This window comes from Hibiscus syriacus, unplaced genomic scaffold, assembly GCF_006381635.1.
Source record: "Hibiscus syriacus cultivar Baekdansim isolate YM2019G1 unplaced genomic scaffold, ASM638163v2 tig00111402_pilon, whole genome shotgun sequence".
In the NCBI taxonomy this organism is placed as follows: Eukaryota; Viridiplantae; Streptophyta; class Magnoliopsida; order Malvales; family Malvaceae; genus Hibiscus; species Hibiscus syriacus.
The window spans coordinates 7,222,487-7,243,213 of NW_024063082.1; the positions used below are offsets into that span (position 1 = coordinate 7,222,487).

The following is a 20,727-nucleotide window of genomic DNA, read 5'->3' on the forward strand; positions in this document are numbered from 1 at the left end:
TCAACCTTAATTCCTGCAAATAATGCATTAGACAAAGCATCCATAAACTCCTTCAAGTGCCAAATCCGCAGGTAGGGTCATTTGTTAGTTGCTGAACACCTCTGATCGGTTTAATAACACTATCATTACACTTATAAACATAAGGTTGGAAATACCGTAAATGAAATGATTTGTGCCTCTGAATTCAGGTTCTCGTCCGGACATGGGACCATCTGTATGTATGCCGGCACCGGCGGCCTATTTGCCCCGTTGGAATTTAGCTTCCTATGTTTTGGTAAACAGATAGCTTCGGATCCTTTTTAGCAAAACAAAACAAAATCACATGAGAGAGAACCGCCCATCTCAACCAAAATCGAAGATTATATTACTTACCACAATAGAAAACGTTTACATAAAAAGCTGTAAAGGAAATGGGTCAGCCGTTGCCTTTCTCTTGTAATATCGTGTAATTTCTTGTTTCAGTAGTTTGAGTTTGGACCACAGGTAAAAAAATGGAAAAACTTGAAAGGCAGCATGGAAGATTCAAGTAAAAAAAGAGGATCACACTGTCAAATGTGTAGTTGTAATTTCTGCTCCATCCCTCTTTTTTTTTCTTCTTTTTTTTCTTTCTTTCTAGCGTTGATGGATTCCGTGCAAGAAACAAAGCAAAACCCATAGAGGTTCATCAGGGTAAATAATTGTACAGCTTTCAGTATATAAGCAGGGGAACAAAGACACAAGGACAAGAAGTTGTCTTTATGTTAGAATCAATCCTGAAAAAGTTGGGTTTAGAATTTATAGATATTGCCATTGATTCAGGAACAGGAAAGGCCAAACGACACATGATGCTGGTGGCCGACAGTAGAAATGGGTCCTTTCCACCAACAACAATGGCAGTGCCCCCATATGACCGAGACTGAGCAATCATTCATAGATCATCCATTACACTCATAATTGTCAAGTTAATTAACATGTGATATGATTGATCCTTTTGGTTTAAGAAAAAAAATTCAAGCCTATACCTTGTACTTTGAGAGGCAGTTACTACTATATGCAGCTAAAACATTTGCCTACATTCCTGCAGTGTATTTCTCTAGATGTTATTGTGAGTAAGGTATTCTTTGGCCAGGAGCAAGCATTGCCAAGGGATCATAACTCGATTTTCTCCATGCTAGAACTTCTCATCGCGAACCAAAATGAGCTTTCCACTCTCTCTGCATCGAGTAAGGCATCACTTCCTATTGAAGAATGTAGAGCAGAAGAAAGGAATAGCCACTAAATAGAAAACATTTTCTTCTGGTATTACAACTGAAGTTCTATTGTCCCGCCTGTAAGCAACATTAAGTCATGGATGTGGAACATCCGATAAACCTTTCGACCTTAGTTTGATATCGGGAATGTTAACTCGGTCTATAAAATCGATGTAGGGAACTTCTGATAGAAAAAGTGTTGATGGAACATGGTTTAACTGAGATAATGAACTCTTTATTTCCTGCATAAACACTCTAATCAATTTCACCTGTTAATGAAGGAGAATAGTCACAACAATTGTAATTTCAACTAAACTAAAACCTTTGGAATATCAGAGCCAGTTATCAATCCTGGGACCGTGGGTTATGGGCCCACCACTCTTCTGCTGTGCCACTCTGATTGCTGGTTTTCACCTAGAGGATTTTTTATTTTTAAATTTAGTTTCTGGTTAACAAGCATGCTAACATTCAATGAATTTAATAGTTGCAAATGGTTCATTGTTGCTAAAATATTTATGAACATATTTAATATGTACTAAAAAATGATCTATCTTATAATTTGTTGATCATACTTTTTGTGACTTTTCTTCTAACATCACTTCCGTTTTCAAGTATATAAGCATGTATGTTTATATAATATCCTTTCAAGTATTATTATGATTGCTTTGTTGCTCTCCTGGTAGCAGGTTTCAAACATGGACAAGCTCCAGTTAGATTTAGGTTCTTGATGGAATAGAAAGGGTGTGGTGTTTTGTATATAGTACATTTGTTTACCAGTATCTTGCTTAATCACTGTAAATAATCCAAGTGCTAAACCCAAACCCTTCATAACAAAAATGATCTATAAGTTTAAGATGAACCTTATATTAATTTGTCAAAGGCAATTAACATACAAATAAACCAAAAAGGTAATATTGAAACTCCGAACCAAAATTTTATTCTTTAACCTTCCTCAAGTCCTCAACATATTAGACTGTATTAAACTCTTGTGCAATGTCTCCAATGTTTTTTTTTGGGCCTACTCAATCATTTCCACAAACAGTTGGCATGCATCTCTCCATTTTTGCTTCTCACATAACCCATTGATCAATAATGTACAGATAAGAATCTAAATCAGGCCATGGTGCAATTCCTTTAAGATTATCCCATATTTCCTAGACGATTTTGATTCGATCCAACTTCATGAAATTCCCGAGTAAAATGTTATATGTATGAAAACTCAACTCACATAATTTGTCTTCCTTCATCTTCCTATACAAATTCAAAGCACCTTCGATATTCTTTCTGCCTCTATACTCCAAAATATAAAAAAAAAACCCCTCATCGGTGAAGAGTCAACAAAATATTTGACGAATAATTCGCATAAATATCAGAGCCGGGTTTTGATCCTGGGACCTGTGGGTTATGACGCTTCCGCTGCGCAACTCTGATCGTCAAACGATTTCTGAAGCTTTTTTATATTTATATTCTTTTTTCATACCATCATTCAATGAATTATAGTTGCGTGTGGTTTGTAACTTTGTATATCGTTTTGTTGTTGCTAAATATTTAGGAACATATTTAACGTATGTCTGTAAACATATTAATTTATTGTTCATTAATAATAATTGAATTAAATGTGGATCGAATATAGGTGTAAGGATATGACGCTAATTCTTTAAATAATATAATTTCAAAAACTTCCTTTCAACCCACCATGGAACTGGAAAGATCCATTACACTAGTAAATGTCAAGCAACAACAAAAAAATTTCAAGCCTATACCTTGTCCTTACAATATTTGAGTGGTATTTACTACTATATGCAGCTAAAACATTTACCGACATGCTGCAGTGTATTTCTCTAGATGTCATTGTGAGCAAGGCATGCCTTTTGAAATAATCTTTGGCCAATAGCAAGCGTTGCCAAGGGATCGTAACTCGATTTTCTCAGCGCAAAAACTTTCCATCGTGAACTGAAATGAGCTTTCCCCTCTCTCTGCATCAAATAAGGCGGCGAGTATTGCTTTACGTCGACACGAGCTGTCTCGCAGAATTCTAAAATTCTTTTGTTCTGAATTAGTACGTGGTCTAATCCATCACTTCCTATTGAAGAATGTACTGCAGAAGAAAGGAATGCCATTAAATAGAAAACATTTTCTTCTGGTATTACAAGTGAAGTTCTATTGTCCCACTTGTAAGAAACGTAAGTCATAATTAACACTATAATCAATCAAAGAAACTCATTAATGCTAAGAGGTTTTTTTTTTTTTTTTTAAATGCAAGTTTACTTTGATTTATTAACAGGGTAGATGAGAATGGGACCATTGCTTGTTTCAGTAAGGATATTGCCACAGACATGTTGAGCAAATATCTGGATTTTACTTCTTGGGTTGAGAAGAATAAGCCATGGATGTGGAACTTCCGGTAAACCTTTCGACCTTAGTTTGATCTTGGAAATGTGAACCTCAATGTAGGAAACTTGTGATAGAAAAAGTGTTGATGGAACATCCGAACATGGTTTAACTGAGATAATGAACTCTTCATTTCCTGCACAGTGAAAACAAACGTAAGTGCTTCCATTGATGATTGGAAAACTGGATCTTGTGGATTGAATGAGGATCTCCAATTAGTTAAGAGACCTGTTCTGTTTATTATTACAAACCCTCTAATGTAATCAAATGTGATTTCTCCGGATATTAACTTCTCTTGGTCCTTGGCAAATGTGGCAAAATCTGTGTACAACAATATAATCCATTTCACATGTTAATGAAAGCGAATAGTCACAACAATTGTAATTTCAACTAAACTAAGACCATGTAGTTTAATGCTCGCCGTTTTTACCATTTCCGGTGCAGGTTCTGGTGATATTCTAGCCCGTGTTATGATATCAAACCGTCCGAGTCCTCCGAGAACGTTGTAAAAGAGATCAGCGTTCTGTTTCTCTGAGCAGTTAACCACTTCTCCTTTCCCTGGGCCCAAAAAATTCCCACATCGCTGAAGAGAAACAAAAAATTTCGGATGAAGGCTCCAGCAGAATATAAGAGCCAGGTTTCGATTCTGGGACTTGTGGGTTATGGGTCCACCACGCTTCCACCGCGCCACTCTGATTGTTGTTTAGCAGCTGAAGCTTTTCTAATTTTTAAACCTTTTTCTGGGTAACACATAATATCATTCAATGAATTATAGTTGCGTATGGTTTGTAAACATATTTAAGTGCTTATACTCGAGTGATGCTCAGTGTTTGTGGAGCATGACATGTTTCAGGAAGGATCAAAGAAGCCTTTCTTAGGGTGTGGTTTGTAGGAGTAAAAGATTATGTTATGTGATGCTTCCTGTTATTGCAGGTTAGGATGTATAGTAAATATTTCAACATCCTTGCGAATGCATTATGTTTTCCCACAAGTTAAATTTGGTGGTTATGGAGCAACCAAAGGTGCATTTGACAAAAGCTGTGCAGGTACATGTTCAACTTGTCTAGCAGTGTGCCTCGGTGTGCATTGATTTATGATGCAGAGACGTGCAGGAAGAATGAAGAACATCCAACCTGTAAAGTTAAAAAATCATTTTACATCCCATCCCACCATAATTACATTCCCGGAATTCATCTACTCATTGGTGTTTCAAACAATCAAGGAATCAAAACTCACAATTTCCAGAACAAGTGCTCCCAATCCGAAAGCTACAGTAATTTTATTTTATAATTTCCATGTTATTGTTGTACAAGAAAAGAAACCAAGTTGGGCTTTATCTACTTCTCCCATCTCAACTTCTTTTGCAAATGAAAATTAAAACTTCATAACACAACTTGGTTGGCACTTGGGACGAAGACACAGCTCCTTCAAGGTCCATGGCAGCACTTTTTTCGGTATGATTTTTTCCTTTCTCTCTCTTCATTGATTTATCTAGAGGCTGATCTTCTTTGGAGCTGAAGGAAGCTGAAGCCAAAAAAGCTAACGGAAGCCTTTCCCAAAATATCAGAGCCAGGTTTCGATCCTGGGACCTGTGGGTTATGGGCCCACCACGCTTCCGCTGCGCCACTCTGATAGCTTGAGAACTTTTGAGAATTTATTTTAATATTTTTTTATTTAATACCTATGATAACAGCCCGTTACTCTCTGAGTTCTTTCTATTTTAACTATTGGAAGGCACCAATTAAGAGGAGAGTCGAGTCTTGCCAAATATTATGCTTCTAATTCAATGATTTATACTTCCGAATAGTTTATATATTGTTTATTGTTGCTAAATGTTCATAAACAAAAATTAAATTTAGCTTAAATTGAGTTTATATAGAGAAAATAATTATAAAACAAAATTTAAATAAAATATTACAACTTTAAACACACACAAATCAGACGTGAAGAAACTAAAACCAAACATTAATGTAATCTGGTTTATTTACGTTGAAAATTAGTTTATTCCTTTGATAAAATAAGAACGGATTGAGAAAAATAAAAACGTTCCATTGCAGTGTTTGTATCATTGTATAAATGAGAAGCCCGAAACACTCTCTTATTGACTCACTTTAATGTCCTTAAAATTTATGTAACTTCCAAATACATAATCATATGAATCTCAACTAATTAGTGTTGTGTGATCTCAACTAAAACAACCATATATACCAAGTTATAGTGCGATTTCATTTACTTGTATTTTTTTAACAAATACAGAAACTTGACCTACAATTATAATTATATGATGACGATTCAATTTCTAGCAATGCTGAAATACATTATTATAAATGACAACAGGCGGCAGATTCTTGCTTCAAACATTCAACGGCAGAGCAGAAATCTTTATAACAGACTATACACAACAAGAAGATATTGCATACCCGCTCCTTCGCTTGCTCTGTGACTCCGGTGTGTTGGAAGCAGAAGACATGATAAAGAAGGTTGCAGATAGATAGGTCACTCCATCATTGCTCCAATGTCCATGCAGGGGGTGACAAAGGCGGAACAGCTGCTACCTCATACGCTGCAATTTCCAGCACCTTCCTAACAGATGGTTGATGCTCTCTGTTTCTACCAATCTTTCTTGAAGCCAGGGAAACAACTCTAGATGTGTTGCTACTGTCAATGGACGCTAAAAACTTGTCCTTTGAAATACTACTAGCGGCATTTTCAATAACCGAGCTGAATACCCCCGACTCTCTTAAACCTTGTATTATGGCCTGAGATGGCAAAACAGCATTATCAGGAAGAGGTGATGAGGAACAGCCAATGCAGAAAGATTTGAACACATGATCGAAGCTAAAAAAATATTGACAAACGTATGTTAAAGTGTAAAGAGAAATATCCAAAATTTTCATGTAATGTCAATATGGATATATCATTCAAACAGAATTCTAAAGATGGATGCTCATAAAAGTAGTTTTGGTTTCATGTGATTTGTAATTTTCACTAATGTCAAATAACTGGCCTTACCGTTGGAGCATATATGCGAGTTAAAATACCCTTTCTCAGGAGTTTAAGCCTTAGGTCTTTGTCACCCCACACAACATGTTCACGGTACCTATAATAACCAGAGCCAATATTGTTCAACAAAAGCACATCACAATTCAAGTAAAAAGGGGCACTTTATAAAAAATAAAAGAAGACACTCTGCATTCAATCATATACCAGTTAAGCATCTCTTCCTCTGTTGCAGTTGAAGCAATTATAAATGCCTGCAACAAATAACATTTACATAGATAATGAAACAACAGTTATAAGAAGATAGTATCCATAACAAGCTATAATACAAAGTGCAATTATACATCAGAGAGCAATCCAACCATAAAACAACATAAATCACAATTTAACCCCAAAACATCTGGTCCATGCTCTAAGAACAAGGGGAAACGGAAACAACTGGGTAGCTCAGGATTCCATTAAATCAAAATTCACAATGGTGTTCACTCCTGCCACTAAACACAAATTTGGCTGTCCGCTGACTACCTCAGAGGAACCTTAAACATACAACAGATGCTCATAACGTTGCTTTATAAATTGCTTGGGACTATCAAATATCACTCCTAATATTAATCCCCATCTAATCAGTGTCAATTATTGAATTGATCTTCAATGCTTCTAACAACATCGATCCATGTCCTTAATAGTCTTCCCTTTAATTTAGGCTCTCCAAATTTCTCAAGTATGGATAACATGACCAAAAGATTTTATTTCACAGGGGTAAATAAATATCAAGTTCATATCTCCTGATGTTTAAATGCCTTTTCCAATATATCAGAAGTAAAGATATTTGAAGAAAAAAACACTAAGGTATTAAACTTACAGCTCTATCAAATTCCAACATGAAGCATCTTTTGACATCTTCCTTGGTAGGCTTGCAGCCACACCGATCACGTCTAGATGTTAGGTCTGAAAATTTGGCATATGTGTAGTGTAGAACAGCAGCCTCCTCCAATTTGATTTCACTTAAAGAAGGAAAAAAACGTAAAGAAGTGTCATTTGTATGTACATAGAAAATGATATTAATATATGCAGCTCCATGCTCACAAGTCACAGTTTCAATTAAGATATTCTTATTTATGATATGATGCCAACATAAAACATGCTTTCATTATCAATGATCAAGCTGCCCCCATCCCCAACACTAAGGCCCTAAACACCTCTTACCTCCCCCGCTCCCTTCAAGCTATATGCAAGTATGCATGTCGAACCACATAAGAATATATGATATATGAGCATTGGGTCAGGTTATCCCATCATGATTTTCTATAAGAATATGGAATCATCGTACTTTGGGGTTTTCATATAATTGTGCCATCTGTGAGCACCATTTGGACGAAGATGATCCTGAATACGGGCAGCTGCTTTCCCGTTCCCATAAGTCAAGAAATAATTCGGATTACCACGAGTTGATTCTTTATACATGCCAAAGTAGGTGTCCTTTGGTAGATGATCATAGTTCTTCTTGAACATTGAAACCTGTTTGTATGGATAGAAAAGTAAGCTACTTGTGAAATTACAAATCCCAACTTCAACCACTTGATTTAATGAACTAATGAAAAGCAAGGAAACAGGACAAGTGACAATTTACCTCAGTAAAAGGATCCTTGATATCATCTCGCTCAACGCTGCTCTCCTAAACAAAAAGGAACATATATTCCACTGTCAAACTTCACAGGCCAGTCCAAATGAATAAGAAGATCTCCAATCATAACCACCAGTTCCAAGTTCCCTAACTTTTCTCATTAATTTATATAAATGCTACTTACATAGTTCGGAAATATGACCATATCAACGTTGCTAGGTACGTCAAGTAACAACTGCCTCAAAGAATATTCACGTGCACCAGCTGGGTGTATTAGCTCATCAGTATCAAGATGAAGTATCCAGTCCATTCCAGCATCCTTATATTTTCAAATGCAAAAAGGGGAAAACTATCAAAATAAGCCTAATATTAATCCGCTAACAATTACAAATAATAAAGTAATTCAATTCATGAAAATAGAATCATTCATGGAGCATACCCTTGCCATGACAATGGCCATTTCCATGTTGAGAGACTGCTTTACAAATAGCTCATAATTGCAAGGCTTGTAAAAGAAACTTGACAACCATGTCTCATTCCAGATCCGGCTGAAAGCCACATAAAAGTACCAGAAGTTACAAAACAGAAAGCCATTTTGACCAAAAATAAAAAGGGACTTGTTCCTAGAGAACAAAAAAAGAAAATGTAATGAAAGCAAGTAGAAAATAAATGCAAAATAAAGACAGTTTATTATCAGTATCCTCCACATTCTAGTTAAACAAAAAACCAGGAAGAAATACTGAGAACAACCATTCTTTCACTTTAGTTTTAAAATCTAAGATATGTACTTTTATCATAAAAGAGGAAAAGCTAATTGACCTTTTAGCCTGCTGCTCTTCAAGCTCTTTCGTTCTGTATATAACTTTTACTCCCTGAAGAGTGAATACATAAAGCTTATGTTATAAGCAATTCGGACCAAGAATAATCACTGCTAAGTCAGGTAGAACAATTCAAATTATAAATGACAAACATAGCAAAACCATATCATAGGCCGCCAAAGACTTCGTGTAAACTCACAGGAATAGACTCCAAAACTTTAGAAACATTTGGAGATGCAGTGTGCCCTTCAACAAAGAGGAAAAAGTTTGTGACTCCAAGAACCTTGTGGTAAAACATCCATGGTAAAATCTGATCCAAGCCAGCTGATGTACTTGTTGTTATACAAATCTGTTATTTCAGAAGGAAAACAGCTGAGTGTCATAAACAATCACTCTAATTGCCTCTAGAGGAAAAGTCAGCTACAAGAAACAAAGTAGGTATAAACTTGATTTAGATCATCCACACATAATGAATGTATGGGTACTAACTATAATAATTATTTGATGAGAAAGAACTTTATAAGAAAAATTTTGAACTAAATTTGAACAAGAGGTCAAGTATGAGAAAGACAAACACTTGGAAGTCAGAATTCATAATAAGATTTTCGACTTAAAATCCAGAAACGATACGGATCTAAGCCAGTATTGGAGATTTTAAACAGGATCACAAGCTTAAACTACAGAAGCTAAGCAATATCCACCAAATATCAATTATCGGTAGCAAGATAAAACTTCCAATAAAAAATTACAGCCAACAAAATAAATCACCAATAAAGCAAGGTTCAGATCATCCCCGGAAAAGAAAAGAAATGGTTACCTTGGGCCTTAAATTAGCTTCAAAGCCAAATTTCCAGTCCCCGTAGTAAGGGAGAGAAGGAGAAGAGCTACGACCGAGATTGATGCAATCAGAAGAAGAATGCGATTTGGGGGAGAGAGTTGAGAAAGTCTCCATGCCAGGGAAGATCTCATGGTGGGACCCCTGTGGTGCCCATCGGGAATAGGCGCCGGATGTGGCGATGGTGGGATCGGATACACCTCCTCCGCGCCACTGTAGAACGAAGGCTAACGCAGCTAAAGAGAGAGGGAGAAGAGTTAGGAGGAGCAGAAGCTTAGAGAGGAAGGACTGGGAGGAGGACGAGGCTGACGTGGCGGATGATAGCAGCGGAGTAGAGCGGTGGTGGTGGTGGCCGGCCATTGTGATGGTTGGAGACGGCTACAAATTAAAAGTTAGTCCAAGGCAATGGACAGGGACTAATCAATTGTCAAATGAAAATTGCAACCAAATAAATACGTAAAATAAAATAAAATAAAATAATTTCCAAATTTTCCTTTTAATTCCTTTCACTCTTTATGTTTTGAGTAAACTACATTAATAGTCTACTAACTATAGGCTGTTTTTGGTTTTCATCTTTTAACTATAAAAAGTTACAGAAAGGTCATCTAAATTAACGAAAGTTACAAATTAATTATTTCTCGTTAAAAATTAAGAAAAAACAATTTGATGTTTTAATAATATTGACGTTATAATAAATTTAATCTGTAATATTTAAATATTATTATAATTAATATTATTCCCTCGATTTTAACGAATGACTCCTCATAAAATTGATATTGATGTGATTCTAACAAATTCCAACAGATTATTCTCTTGGTCGATACTCCTCATGAATTTATTATATTAAATATAAGTGTTGGTGGATTATTTCAAACTTCTCACTAATTACTTCAAGAATATCTATTCTATTATTAAACATATTTACATGAACATATATGCTTAACAAAAATTAGGACAAACGGAATTATTTTGAAAAGAAAATTAAGACAAACATAAATTATAATTTATCAAAATAAATTGTGTAGAAAATAAATCTAGTAACATAAAAATTATTTGTGGTTAATTTTTAAATTTAATTAGATTTATTTTATGATATAATTATTTTTTATTTCTTTGATAAAAAATTTTTAATTCATTTTTATAATTTATGTGAGTAATTATGGGAAATTATTTAATAATTTTATCTTAATAATTTATGTAATAAGATTTAATACATATACCTTATATATGTGGTTTTTAACTTTAATAATTTTCTTTAACATTGTTGTGATTAATCTTTGACTAAATAAAATTATAAAAAATATTAAATTAAATGTTAATCCTAAATTTTATTCAAAGTTGTTGCTAATTCCTTATGCATCAATTTATGTGTTAAAGTTTAAATTATAATAAGGGTAAATTACATTGTTTCTCACTATACTTTACTCTCTTTTCTAGTTTGCTCATTGTACTTTTAATTTTTCTAATTTACTCATTGAACTTTACAGATTGAATCATTTTGCTCACTCTCCTATTATCTCTCTAACGTCGTTAACAAAAAAGACTGAGGATGCCACTGCCGACCATAGTCGACCACCGTAGATGGTGGTCGTTCGGTCTCAAATTTCATGAGTCACTTCACCTCGACAACTTGAGTATGAATCCGACCTCTATTTTGTCGGAACTTATTCCGAAGTCCACGAATTTGAGATTAAAAGTGAGGAAGCCGAAACATTTCATTCCAGGTTCATGGGGTTTGGGATATTTTCCGATGAAATAACCACCAGATTCGGACTCAGGGCGTCCAGATAAAACGACCCATGAAATTTGGGATCGAACTGCCACCATTAACGACGGTTGACGGTGGCCGAAATGAAAATAAAGTGGTGGCCGATGGTATTTCTTGTGTCATGTCATAACATCGTTAAACAGTTAACGACAGAGTGAGCAAAATGATTCAATCTATAAAGTTCAGTGAGCAAATTAGAAAAATTGAAAGTATAATGAGTAAAATAGGAGAGAGAGTAAAGTACAATGAGAAACAATGTAATTTACCTTTATAATAGATATTTTTTGTTGTTGTTTGATTGAACTAATATTATGTGCTAATTCACCCCTTGACCACCTCTTAACAGTTTTTTTGTTTGATTGAATTAATATTATGTCTATAATCTTTATGATATTTTTATTATAATAAATATTTTTATTTAAATACTTTTTTGTGATTAATTATCTAATTAAATAAAATTCTTTAGATACGTAAATATAAATGTCAAAATTTTATTGATAAATACTTTATATAATAAGTCATAATTCCTTCTTATGCATTTAAATAATTAATAATCAGATAATTTACGTACAATCATTTACTTCAAACACATAAAATAATGTCCAAATAAAAATTTTCTAATTGCTATTAAATTATTTATAATATTATCTGTAACACCCCAACCCGTACCCGACCCGGATACAAGTCTGAGATGTCACATTAACTTTTAAAAACGATATTCTTATAAAATATCAAAACATTTGAACTCTTTTTAAGAAAACACCACAATATTCCATTAAATTATGTTTCAGTATAAAAATTCAAGTCAAAAACGTATTTATGAACAGTAATGAAGATTACCGTGAACAGTACCTGCTACAGTACCAAATTGTCAGAGGGGAATCGATTCCCCTGCTACAAGGAACCGATACCCTGATACAGTACTTCCGTAAAACATATATAAACTTTTAAAATTTAAAACGTTCATCTCTATACATTTACCCTTTACAAAAAAATACGTTTAAACATTATAAAACTTGTTCAGAGCATATCAGATTCAAATCTTTTATATTACATGCCAACTAAATTCTATATAACCAAATACATGTAATTCAACTACATTTTTGATCTGATATTCGGTAAGGAGAACTGACCTGTGTTGTTTCTCTTTACTTTTCTTTTTGCTTTTCAACCTACGTGTAAAACAATCACACGATAAGTCGATGACTTAATGAGGCATGAAAACATGTAACATTACTGATATCAATGCATAAATAATTCATACTATAATATAACCACTTTATACATATACATATATCATTAACATGCTTTTCAATACCCATATTATTATTACTAATTCCTTGTGATCATATAAGCATATGTTGAACATTTCTATACATATCATAGAACACATATATCATTCCACAACAGAGTACACATAACATCACATAATTCATGCAAACACTTTTGATATCTTTTATAGGCCCATATACATTACTGAAAACTTAAGGTATTCGAGTACATTGAGGTTGTGCACTATTGCTGTCACCACAGCTCGTATAAGTCCCACTGAGTGGCATATGAAATTTGTCCCGAAGGACCTATGTAACTGTTCATATGTTCCGAAGAACATAGGTAAACTGTCCATATGTTCCGTAGAACATAGGTAACCCTCGACTCTTGGCATGCCAACTATACCACTAGCTCTCATATCATATAACATGGGCATTATCATTTATACATTTCATATCACTTGTTCTTTCTCTTCTGTCACATACCACATGTATGTGTAACCATATATCTCATATCATATCACATGTACACAAGTGCATGTATTCACGTAAATAGTTTCATATGGCTTATATCATTTCTCATTTGTTCATGTAAACTCACATGTCATATCATGTAACATATATCTCATCAGAGAACATGTATTTCTCAAGTATATTCACATATCACATAGTCAAGTAGTTCACTTACCAGTAGATCACTTTCTTATAATTCACATGTTACATATACCTATTCTCATATATCTAATTTCATACGTATATCATTTATGCATACCTTTACTCATGAATTCATACATCATACAAATCATGTCATTCATATCACATATACTTTTTTATTAAATTAAAAGATATACATGTAGTTTTATGTGCTCTATCAATACTATTTGTTCATATGATCTCCTTTTATCTTATAAGTAAATATTACTTATTTTATCTCACATTTCCAATTATTCTACTAATTATTTATATCAATTCACATAGTTTATTACACAACTTATATCACCTTTTCATGTATTACACATATCTCATCACATATCCTATATTATAATTTCATATATAATAACATATATCTATTTTCACGTACTCGTACACACATAAGAATCACAATCAAATAACATTTTAGGATTCACTTCTTTCCATAGTAACTCCGTCACTGGCTCATCGCAAGCCAATGTTCGTTCTATAACATAAGCACAAATTAAATTGCACTCGCCTTAGCCTTGCTTTGATTTGATCATAATTATTTGATTGCTCCGAAACTCGTTTAGGCTATGTATCTACATAAATATCATTTTCAAAACAATTATCAGAAGCCTAAACCTTATAACTTGATGTTAATAACTTAAGCTAGTTTAATGAGCCAAAATTCCATTTTTTTCTTTAGGGGGTATCGATACCCCCCATGGGGTATCTATACCCTCTGCATAATCTGTAAATTTTTGCCCAGAAATCACTGTTCATGCACGAAAATTCATTATTTCAACTTCAATTCTTCATGTTTCGTTCCCTTTCATATTCTTAACTCAAATATACATACTTTAACCAATTTATATTCATTTATATCATCTTAAACCTCAAAATCATCTTCGCTTTATGAACTTCAAAAATCATACCCAATTTTCATTATGTTTCAAATCCAATTCTAACACTTAATACTTCTTAATTAAGTTGAAGACAAGTCAAATTTAACTTCAAATTCAACTTATCAACTCTATTTCAAGATTTCACTCAAGAACTTCAAATCTTTAATTTTCTCTAACTCCTTTATCTTTAGATTTTAAGATAACCTAAGCTTTCCTTAAACTTAATTATCATCTAATAATCAAAACCTAACTTAAATTTCAACTAATAATCAACAACAAATAAATCTTACATTTGCTTGAGCTTTCACGTGGAGAAGAGAAGAAGATGAAGATGGAAGAGAGGAGAGTAATCTGGAAACTTGATTTCCCAAAATATATGCTCCACATGAGTATTATAATACTCATTAATTATTATTTTATTATTTCATTTGTTCAATGATCATTTTACCCTTTATTTCCTTTGATAATTACTAAAAACTTTCAGGAAATACTTTCAAATAAATCATTGAACCTTTCAACTTTTCCACTTTAATCACCAAATTCTGAAATTTTACAATTTAGTCACTAACCCATAGTTTGGGATGTTACATAATCAGTTGTAGAGCTTTCACTTTAATAAAGTTTGACGATTTAAAACCAAAAGTTTATTTTGAAAAATAGATTTCAATAATTAAAATAAATAATTAAACATGATATTACAATTTTGAAATGTTCATAAACTTAAAAAAATAAAAATATATATATAGAAATAAATTCCACTCAGATATCAAATGTATACATAAATATAATAGAAAATTGAATATAAATACTACTAGACATTACTTGAATCAGATATTATATTTTGAGATATGATTATATTACCATCAAATACGTCAAATTGTTGTTAAACACATTGTGGCTAATATATTTTATTCTTCATCTTTATAATCGGTAGCGAAACCATCAGTCTTGATATTGATTGCCGACAATCGATATTAATTAATTTTCTTTTTCTTTATTATAGTATATCTTTGTTTTTTCTTGTTTTTTTATTTTAATAATTATGTCTTTTTTATACGTATTCTTCCGTCTTTATGGCACGTTTTTCTTTGTCTCTAAGGTACGTTTTGGATTGTTGGACTGTTGTTTTCTTTTATTTTTCAGGGTTGGATTTGACATCGATCAAGATGTTCAGGGTTGGATTCGACATCGATCAAGATGGCGTTTGTTTGTTATCATGACGATCTTCCCTGCTTTGGACTCTCGGATTGAACTTGTGTATGTGATTTGCGTTCATGGATTGTATTTTCACATCGTTCGATTATGATTTTTGGTATGTCGGTGGTCTTTCAATAGTTTTATTCTCTTTTGTGGTTTGTTTGCCGATACAGTCAGATCTAATCGTATTTATCTATTGTTCGAGTTTTTTGGTTAGATTTTTTAATATTTTCATTTTATGATCCTTGTGTGATTTTAAGTTACTAGTTTTCTTGTATTTAGGAAAATATTTTTATTATCTATTTAGTTTACCGTTATAATTATAAACCTTTATTATAATTTAAATATTTTTTATTTTTAATAAAATTAACGAATTCTATAAAAAAAATATATATTCAATATAAAAGACTAAAAATCAATGATATCTTCTAAATGCTCGGAAATCTCACTAAATAGTATGATTTCACAAAATAAATTATTTACATTTTCCGTGTTTAAAGACTTTAGAGTAACCCAAATTTATAATGAGATTTTGTTGTAAAAAAAATTCACTTATGATCATATTCACCGTCTCACGCTCACATAAACTAAATGTGATTGACTGTAACAGAAACTTAGAAATATTATCAGACGAGAACATGAAGTACATGTGAATCCATGGATGAACCGAAGGGAGTAGCCGGGTAATTAACCTTAAATTTTTTAAATTATCACATATTTACTATATTTTTTATATTTTCTATTAATAATATATTTTGATCTTATGAAGATTCAGTCAAAATTTATAAAAAAGTTTATTAATAAAATAATCGACAGTTTTTTTAGATAAAAAATATTTCGTCTAATAAATTAGATTCCCTCTAAAATTTTAAAAATTCACTGTAACATAATCATGCGTCTATCTGTTGTGAACCAACAATTACAACGTGGGGGCATATCTGAACAATCAAGCAGTTCTGACACTTTTCCTAACAACATTATGAGATTGCAGAGAAGAACCTGATATTCTTTACACAGACACGAACAAGATAAAGGATGAAACAAGCGCACACAAAAAATGTGTAAAAACTAAAAATCTTAGAAGTTTTACGGTCTAATTCCCCAGGCTGACATTGAATACAGAGGTCTTTCTTGCCAGCAGATTACCACACGTCCATTATCTTCTTTGATTTTATAACCATCATAGTTATTGGTCTGCAACAATCGTCCTGCTTGCAGCATCCCATGGTAGCTTAATGGCACCTTCTCGAAGCCGGCCAACTCGAATCTCAGAATCCATTTCTCAACCTTCTCATGTCTCTCCTTTCTCTCAACACCTTCACAAGCTATGATATTCTTAATTTCCTCCCCGAAAAGCATCTTCTCGATCTTTTGTCGCTCTATCGGTGCTCTCGATACCGTAGACTCTAAGCAATCGAAGAGTGCTGCATAGAAATTCAATGCTTCCATTACCCTCTCCATTAAAGTAGAGCCGTTATGGTTGGACTCCTGCTCGGTTATAACTATCAATTTCGGTGACAGCCCCCGAAGAGCAGATAGAAAGTTCACCATTTTCGGTGCAGGGGCCAGGGCAAGCGGGGATAACGGTGATGGCGACAACAAGTCCGGACTTGGGCTATATACATGGACTGGCTCTTTCTTAAGCCACTCCCCTAACGTACGTTGGTGCATCTGCATCTGCAGCACTCTTTGTGAGCGATCGGTGTTGAGGTTCGTAGACATGGATGGGGAGTTGATCCGTCTAAGCATCTCATCATCCGTCATCAAGAGAGAATGAAGCTGAAGGACAGAACTGACCGCAAGAGCTTCTCCGGTCTTAACGCGCAAACTTTCGAGATCGAGATTCTCTAACTTGCAAACGACCGGATTAAACTGAAACGGAATGTCCCATTTCTCAGCTTCTTCAGTCAATCGAAGCGCCATATGGTCCAACACCTCTTTTTGCTCATGTATGCCTGTAATTCTCAAATGGGGTGGCCCTTCTGGTCTAGCATTCAATGTTTGAAAAAGATTAATCCACTGTGCAGGCTCGAAGCAATGGAGATCTATAATATGAACCATTTTCTCCCCCTCCATAGCTTCTACAATGGCTTGATTCGTGATAACATACGCAAGCTTCAAGAAAGGGCATAACTCAAAGAACAAGTTCTGAACATGAATTCTCTCTTGTACTGATGATATTTTAGTGGAATTGAGAGCTTTGTGAAGGCCAGACCATGCTTGAAGCACCCTATCAGCAAGTGCCTCGGTGAAGTAAGCAGCAATTCTTTGCATGGTATCTCCATCGGCGGAGGCGAGGTGAGATATTTGTTCTAGGTCGATGTTGGCATTCTCGAGACTACCAGCGGCGACATGGTTCGCACATGCAACGAGAAGATGGATCAGATATAAACCCCTTTCCTCGGATTTCAGCTCCCGGAGCCACGGGAATGGGGATCCTAAACCAGGAGAAAGTGACATCCAGGACATGAACTGAAGTGGTGGTGAAGTTATAATCGATGGTCCCTCTCGAATCATTCCTACCATTAACAGTCAAAGTAAAGCTTATGTCAAAACAATTTGATGGAAAATCAATCTACATAGTGAGAAATCATAAAACTGTCTTCTTTTTGTCCTTTGTGTTAGAATAATTGTGGATAAGAAACATCAGTAGAAACTTGAATTTGCAAAAACAGTGGAAAACAAAAACAAACTAAATGGAGATTGAAGCAAACTCTAACAGACAAACAGATGAATAATCCATATTTTGATTTAATAACAGATTCTCTGAACAAATTAAGCAGCAAAAACTAAAAAACCAAAACAGATAGAGGGAAATACCAGTAAAAGAAAAAAGAGAGAGAGAGCTCACCTGAGCAAGAACTGATGGAATGGAGCAATCAATTAAAACCCTGAAAAGGGTCGTCAAATTCATCAAAATCCTTGAAGACCCTTTAAGGAAATTGGAAAACTTGGGTGCCACTCAAATCTAAAGCAATCACATTACTTAAAAAGGTCTTGTCTTGAAGGACTTTCCCATGACACCACAAGAGCCTGTTTTTGTCTTCATTGTTTAGTTTGTCTTTTTGGAGGGTTCAAAAGAATATGGAATTTCTCGAAATACATACAAAATCTTAAACACAGAGCCTCTTTGTTCTTGGTAGGATGTGGAGTGGACGGGGAATAAAAAGGTGGCCATTCTCAAACACAACACAAAGCCAAAAACAAAACAACAACCTTGCTTGTTGCTTAGTGGGTGATAGTGGGGATTACAATTTCCATGTGCCTCCAAATCATCTATTTGCTCTCTTCTTTTTCTTTTTTTTAAAAAGGCTTTTAAAATTGTTGTTTTATGAAGACCCAGCTTATGTCACATAATCAAGGCTTAGTGATTTACCACATCATGTACTTAGATTATAGGTCAATCTTGTTAGTGGCAAAGGGGATTCCCACTTTCCTCCATTTTAAATTCTTATATAATTTTGTTCTTGTTCCTTTTGTCCTTTGTTTATTATGGGCTTAGGTGTGGAGGTAGTGGCAATGGCCAGCAATTTTAGGTCTTTGCTCTTTTCAATTTATAGATGTTCGGATATATACTTTTTTGATTCAATTGGTCTATGAATAAGTTATAATTATGTTTTTATTGATTTAATCAATTTTTTTACGTAATTAAATGATTTCACGCCACTTTTTCGATAGACATAGACGAAAGTAAAATATTTTGAATTAAAAATATTTTTCAGAAAAAGTTATTCAACGATTAGGTTGTATTTGTTCAAAGACTTTTAATGTTTTGGCAATGAACACTCATACCCTAACGTTAGTTGTACTCAAATTCGGAACCTCAAGGAATGATAACAAATCTCTTAACCACCGAGATCTTGGTTCATGATTCTTTATATCTATTTAGTTTTATATACAGGAGTGGTTAGAATAAAGCAAAACACATCAAATCCAAAGTAGAAGAAGGCATGAAGCGATGAGAGAGAAATCTATTGTTACACTTTTGATTTTTAATATACTTTCTATCTTAATCGAAAGCCAAAAAAAAAATGAGATTGGGACATAAAACATAGCTTCTTGTCCTAAAATGGCTATCGATGCTATCGATGTGGGATGTTTTCAAGAGTCAACATTTTTGTAGTTTTGCGGCCATGCATCCTTTCACTTCTGTTTGCTTCGTTAGAAGTTAAAACTAAGAATAATACAAAATTTTCCTCTAAAATTCAGCTCAACTCCACCATATTTTATTGGATGTTGATCTAAATACTATAATGTTTAATAATGTGGGCCTAAGCTACGGGATTGAAATTGTCGAAAATGAGACATTTTTTGTCTTCGATTTAATTTGGTAATATTATATTACTACATCGTAATTATGCGACTGAAAGTTCTTTTACAAATGTTTTAATCTATATTAAATAAAAAAGTTGAAGGATTTTAGTGATTTAGAAAAAAAAATATCAATAAATCCATTGAATTAGTGCTAGTGGACCTATAATTAAAGGTGAATTTAATGATGTTAATTTATTTTATAATTGTCTAAATTCAATCTGATATAAAATATAGTTTTAAATTTTATCCAAGATTATCCATGTTTGAATTATGTATTGTCAGTTTTTAATAATTATATTATTTTTAATTTACTATTTTAATAATTCTATATAAATTTTCTTTTTTTATTCTTTTTTTTAACTTTTTTAACGTACAATTACAATATGACGATCCATTGTTGCTGGAGAAGTTTTTGAATTCTGCGGATGATCGTTATTTCATGCGTCGGAGTTGGGGAGTTGAGGATCTTAGCAGCCTCGGCATCAATCATTTCCACCCCAATCTGTTTGAAGTCTTGGTGTCAAGCAATGTCTAAGCCATCTAACAGAGCCCATAGCTCGGCGTGAAGGATTGAGCATCGGCCGATATTTCGAACGTATCATGTTATCCATTCACCTTCAGAGTTGCGAAAAACCAACACCGCCCCCGCTGCTTCCATTGTGGGTTGATTCACAGCACCATCTTTTATTAGGGTGCAAAG

At 33.8% G+C, this 20,727-nt stretch overlaps 2 protein-coding genes, 1 non-coding gene and 1 pseudogene across 4 annotated transcripts; all 4 read right to left on the reverse strand.

The window, feature by feature from the left end:
- Positions 1-3,070: 3,070 nt before the first annotated feature.
- On the reverse strand, positions 3,071-4,970 carry LOC120161499 (annotated as a pseudogene).
- A 211-nt stretch (positions 4,971-5,181) lies between these two features.
- On the reverse strand, positions 5,182-5,253 carry TRNAM-CAU. Its single transcript has one exon. It is a non-coding gene; the product is annotated as a tRNA-Met (tRNA).
- A 570-nt stretch (positions 5,254-5,823) lies between these two features.
- Positions 5,824-10,313, reverse strand: LOC120162566 (glycosyltransferase-like KOBITO 1). The gene is made up of 11 exons (XM_039172705.1): positions 9,880-10,313; positions 9,262-9,411; positions 9,064-9,116; positions 8,684-8,792; positions 8,429-8,563; positions 8,251-8,295; positions 7,951-8,138; positions 7,483-7,624; positions 6,828-6,874; positions 6,633-6,720; positions 5,824-6,379 (listed from the first exon to the last, which is right to left on the reverse strand). Exons 1-11 carry the CDS (start codon positions 10,255-10,257, stop codon positions 6,125-6,127), a joined length of 1,590 nt encoding a protein of 529 aa, XP_039028636.1. The 5' UTR covers positions 10,258-10,313; the 3' UTR covers positions 5,824-6,124.
- Positions 10,314-16,697: 6,384 nt separating this feature from the next.
- Positions 16,698-18,590, reverse strand: LOC120161601 (scarecrow-like protein 3). 2 transcript variants are annotated; one of them, XM_039171825.1, is made up of 2 exons: positions 18,565-18,590; positions 16,698-18,232 (listed from the first exon to the last, which is right to left on the reverse strand). In XM_039171825.1, exon 2 carries the CDS (start codon positions 18,228-18,230, stop codon positions 16,800-16,802), a length of 1,431 nt encoding a protein of 476 aa, XP_039027756.1. In that variant the 5' UTR covers positions 18,231-18,232; positions 18,565-18,590; the 3' UTR covers positions 16,698-16,799. The 2 variants fall into 2 exon arrangements, with proteins under 2 accessions (XP_039027756.1, XP_039027755.1); XM_039171824.1 differs by having other exon boundaries at positions 18,534-18,574.
- Between the last annotated feature and the right edge of the window lie 2,137 nt (positions 18,591-20,727).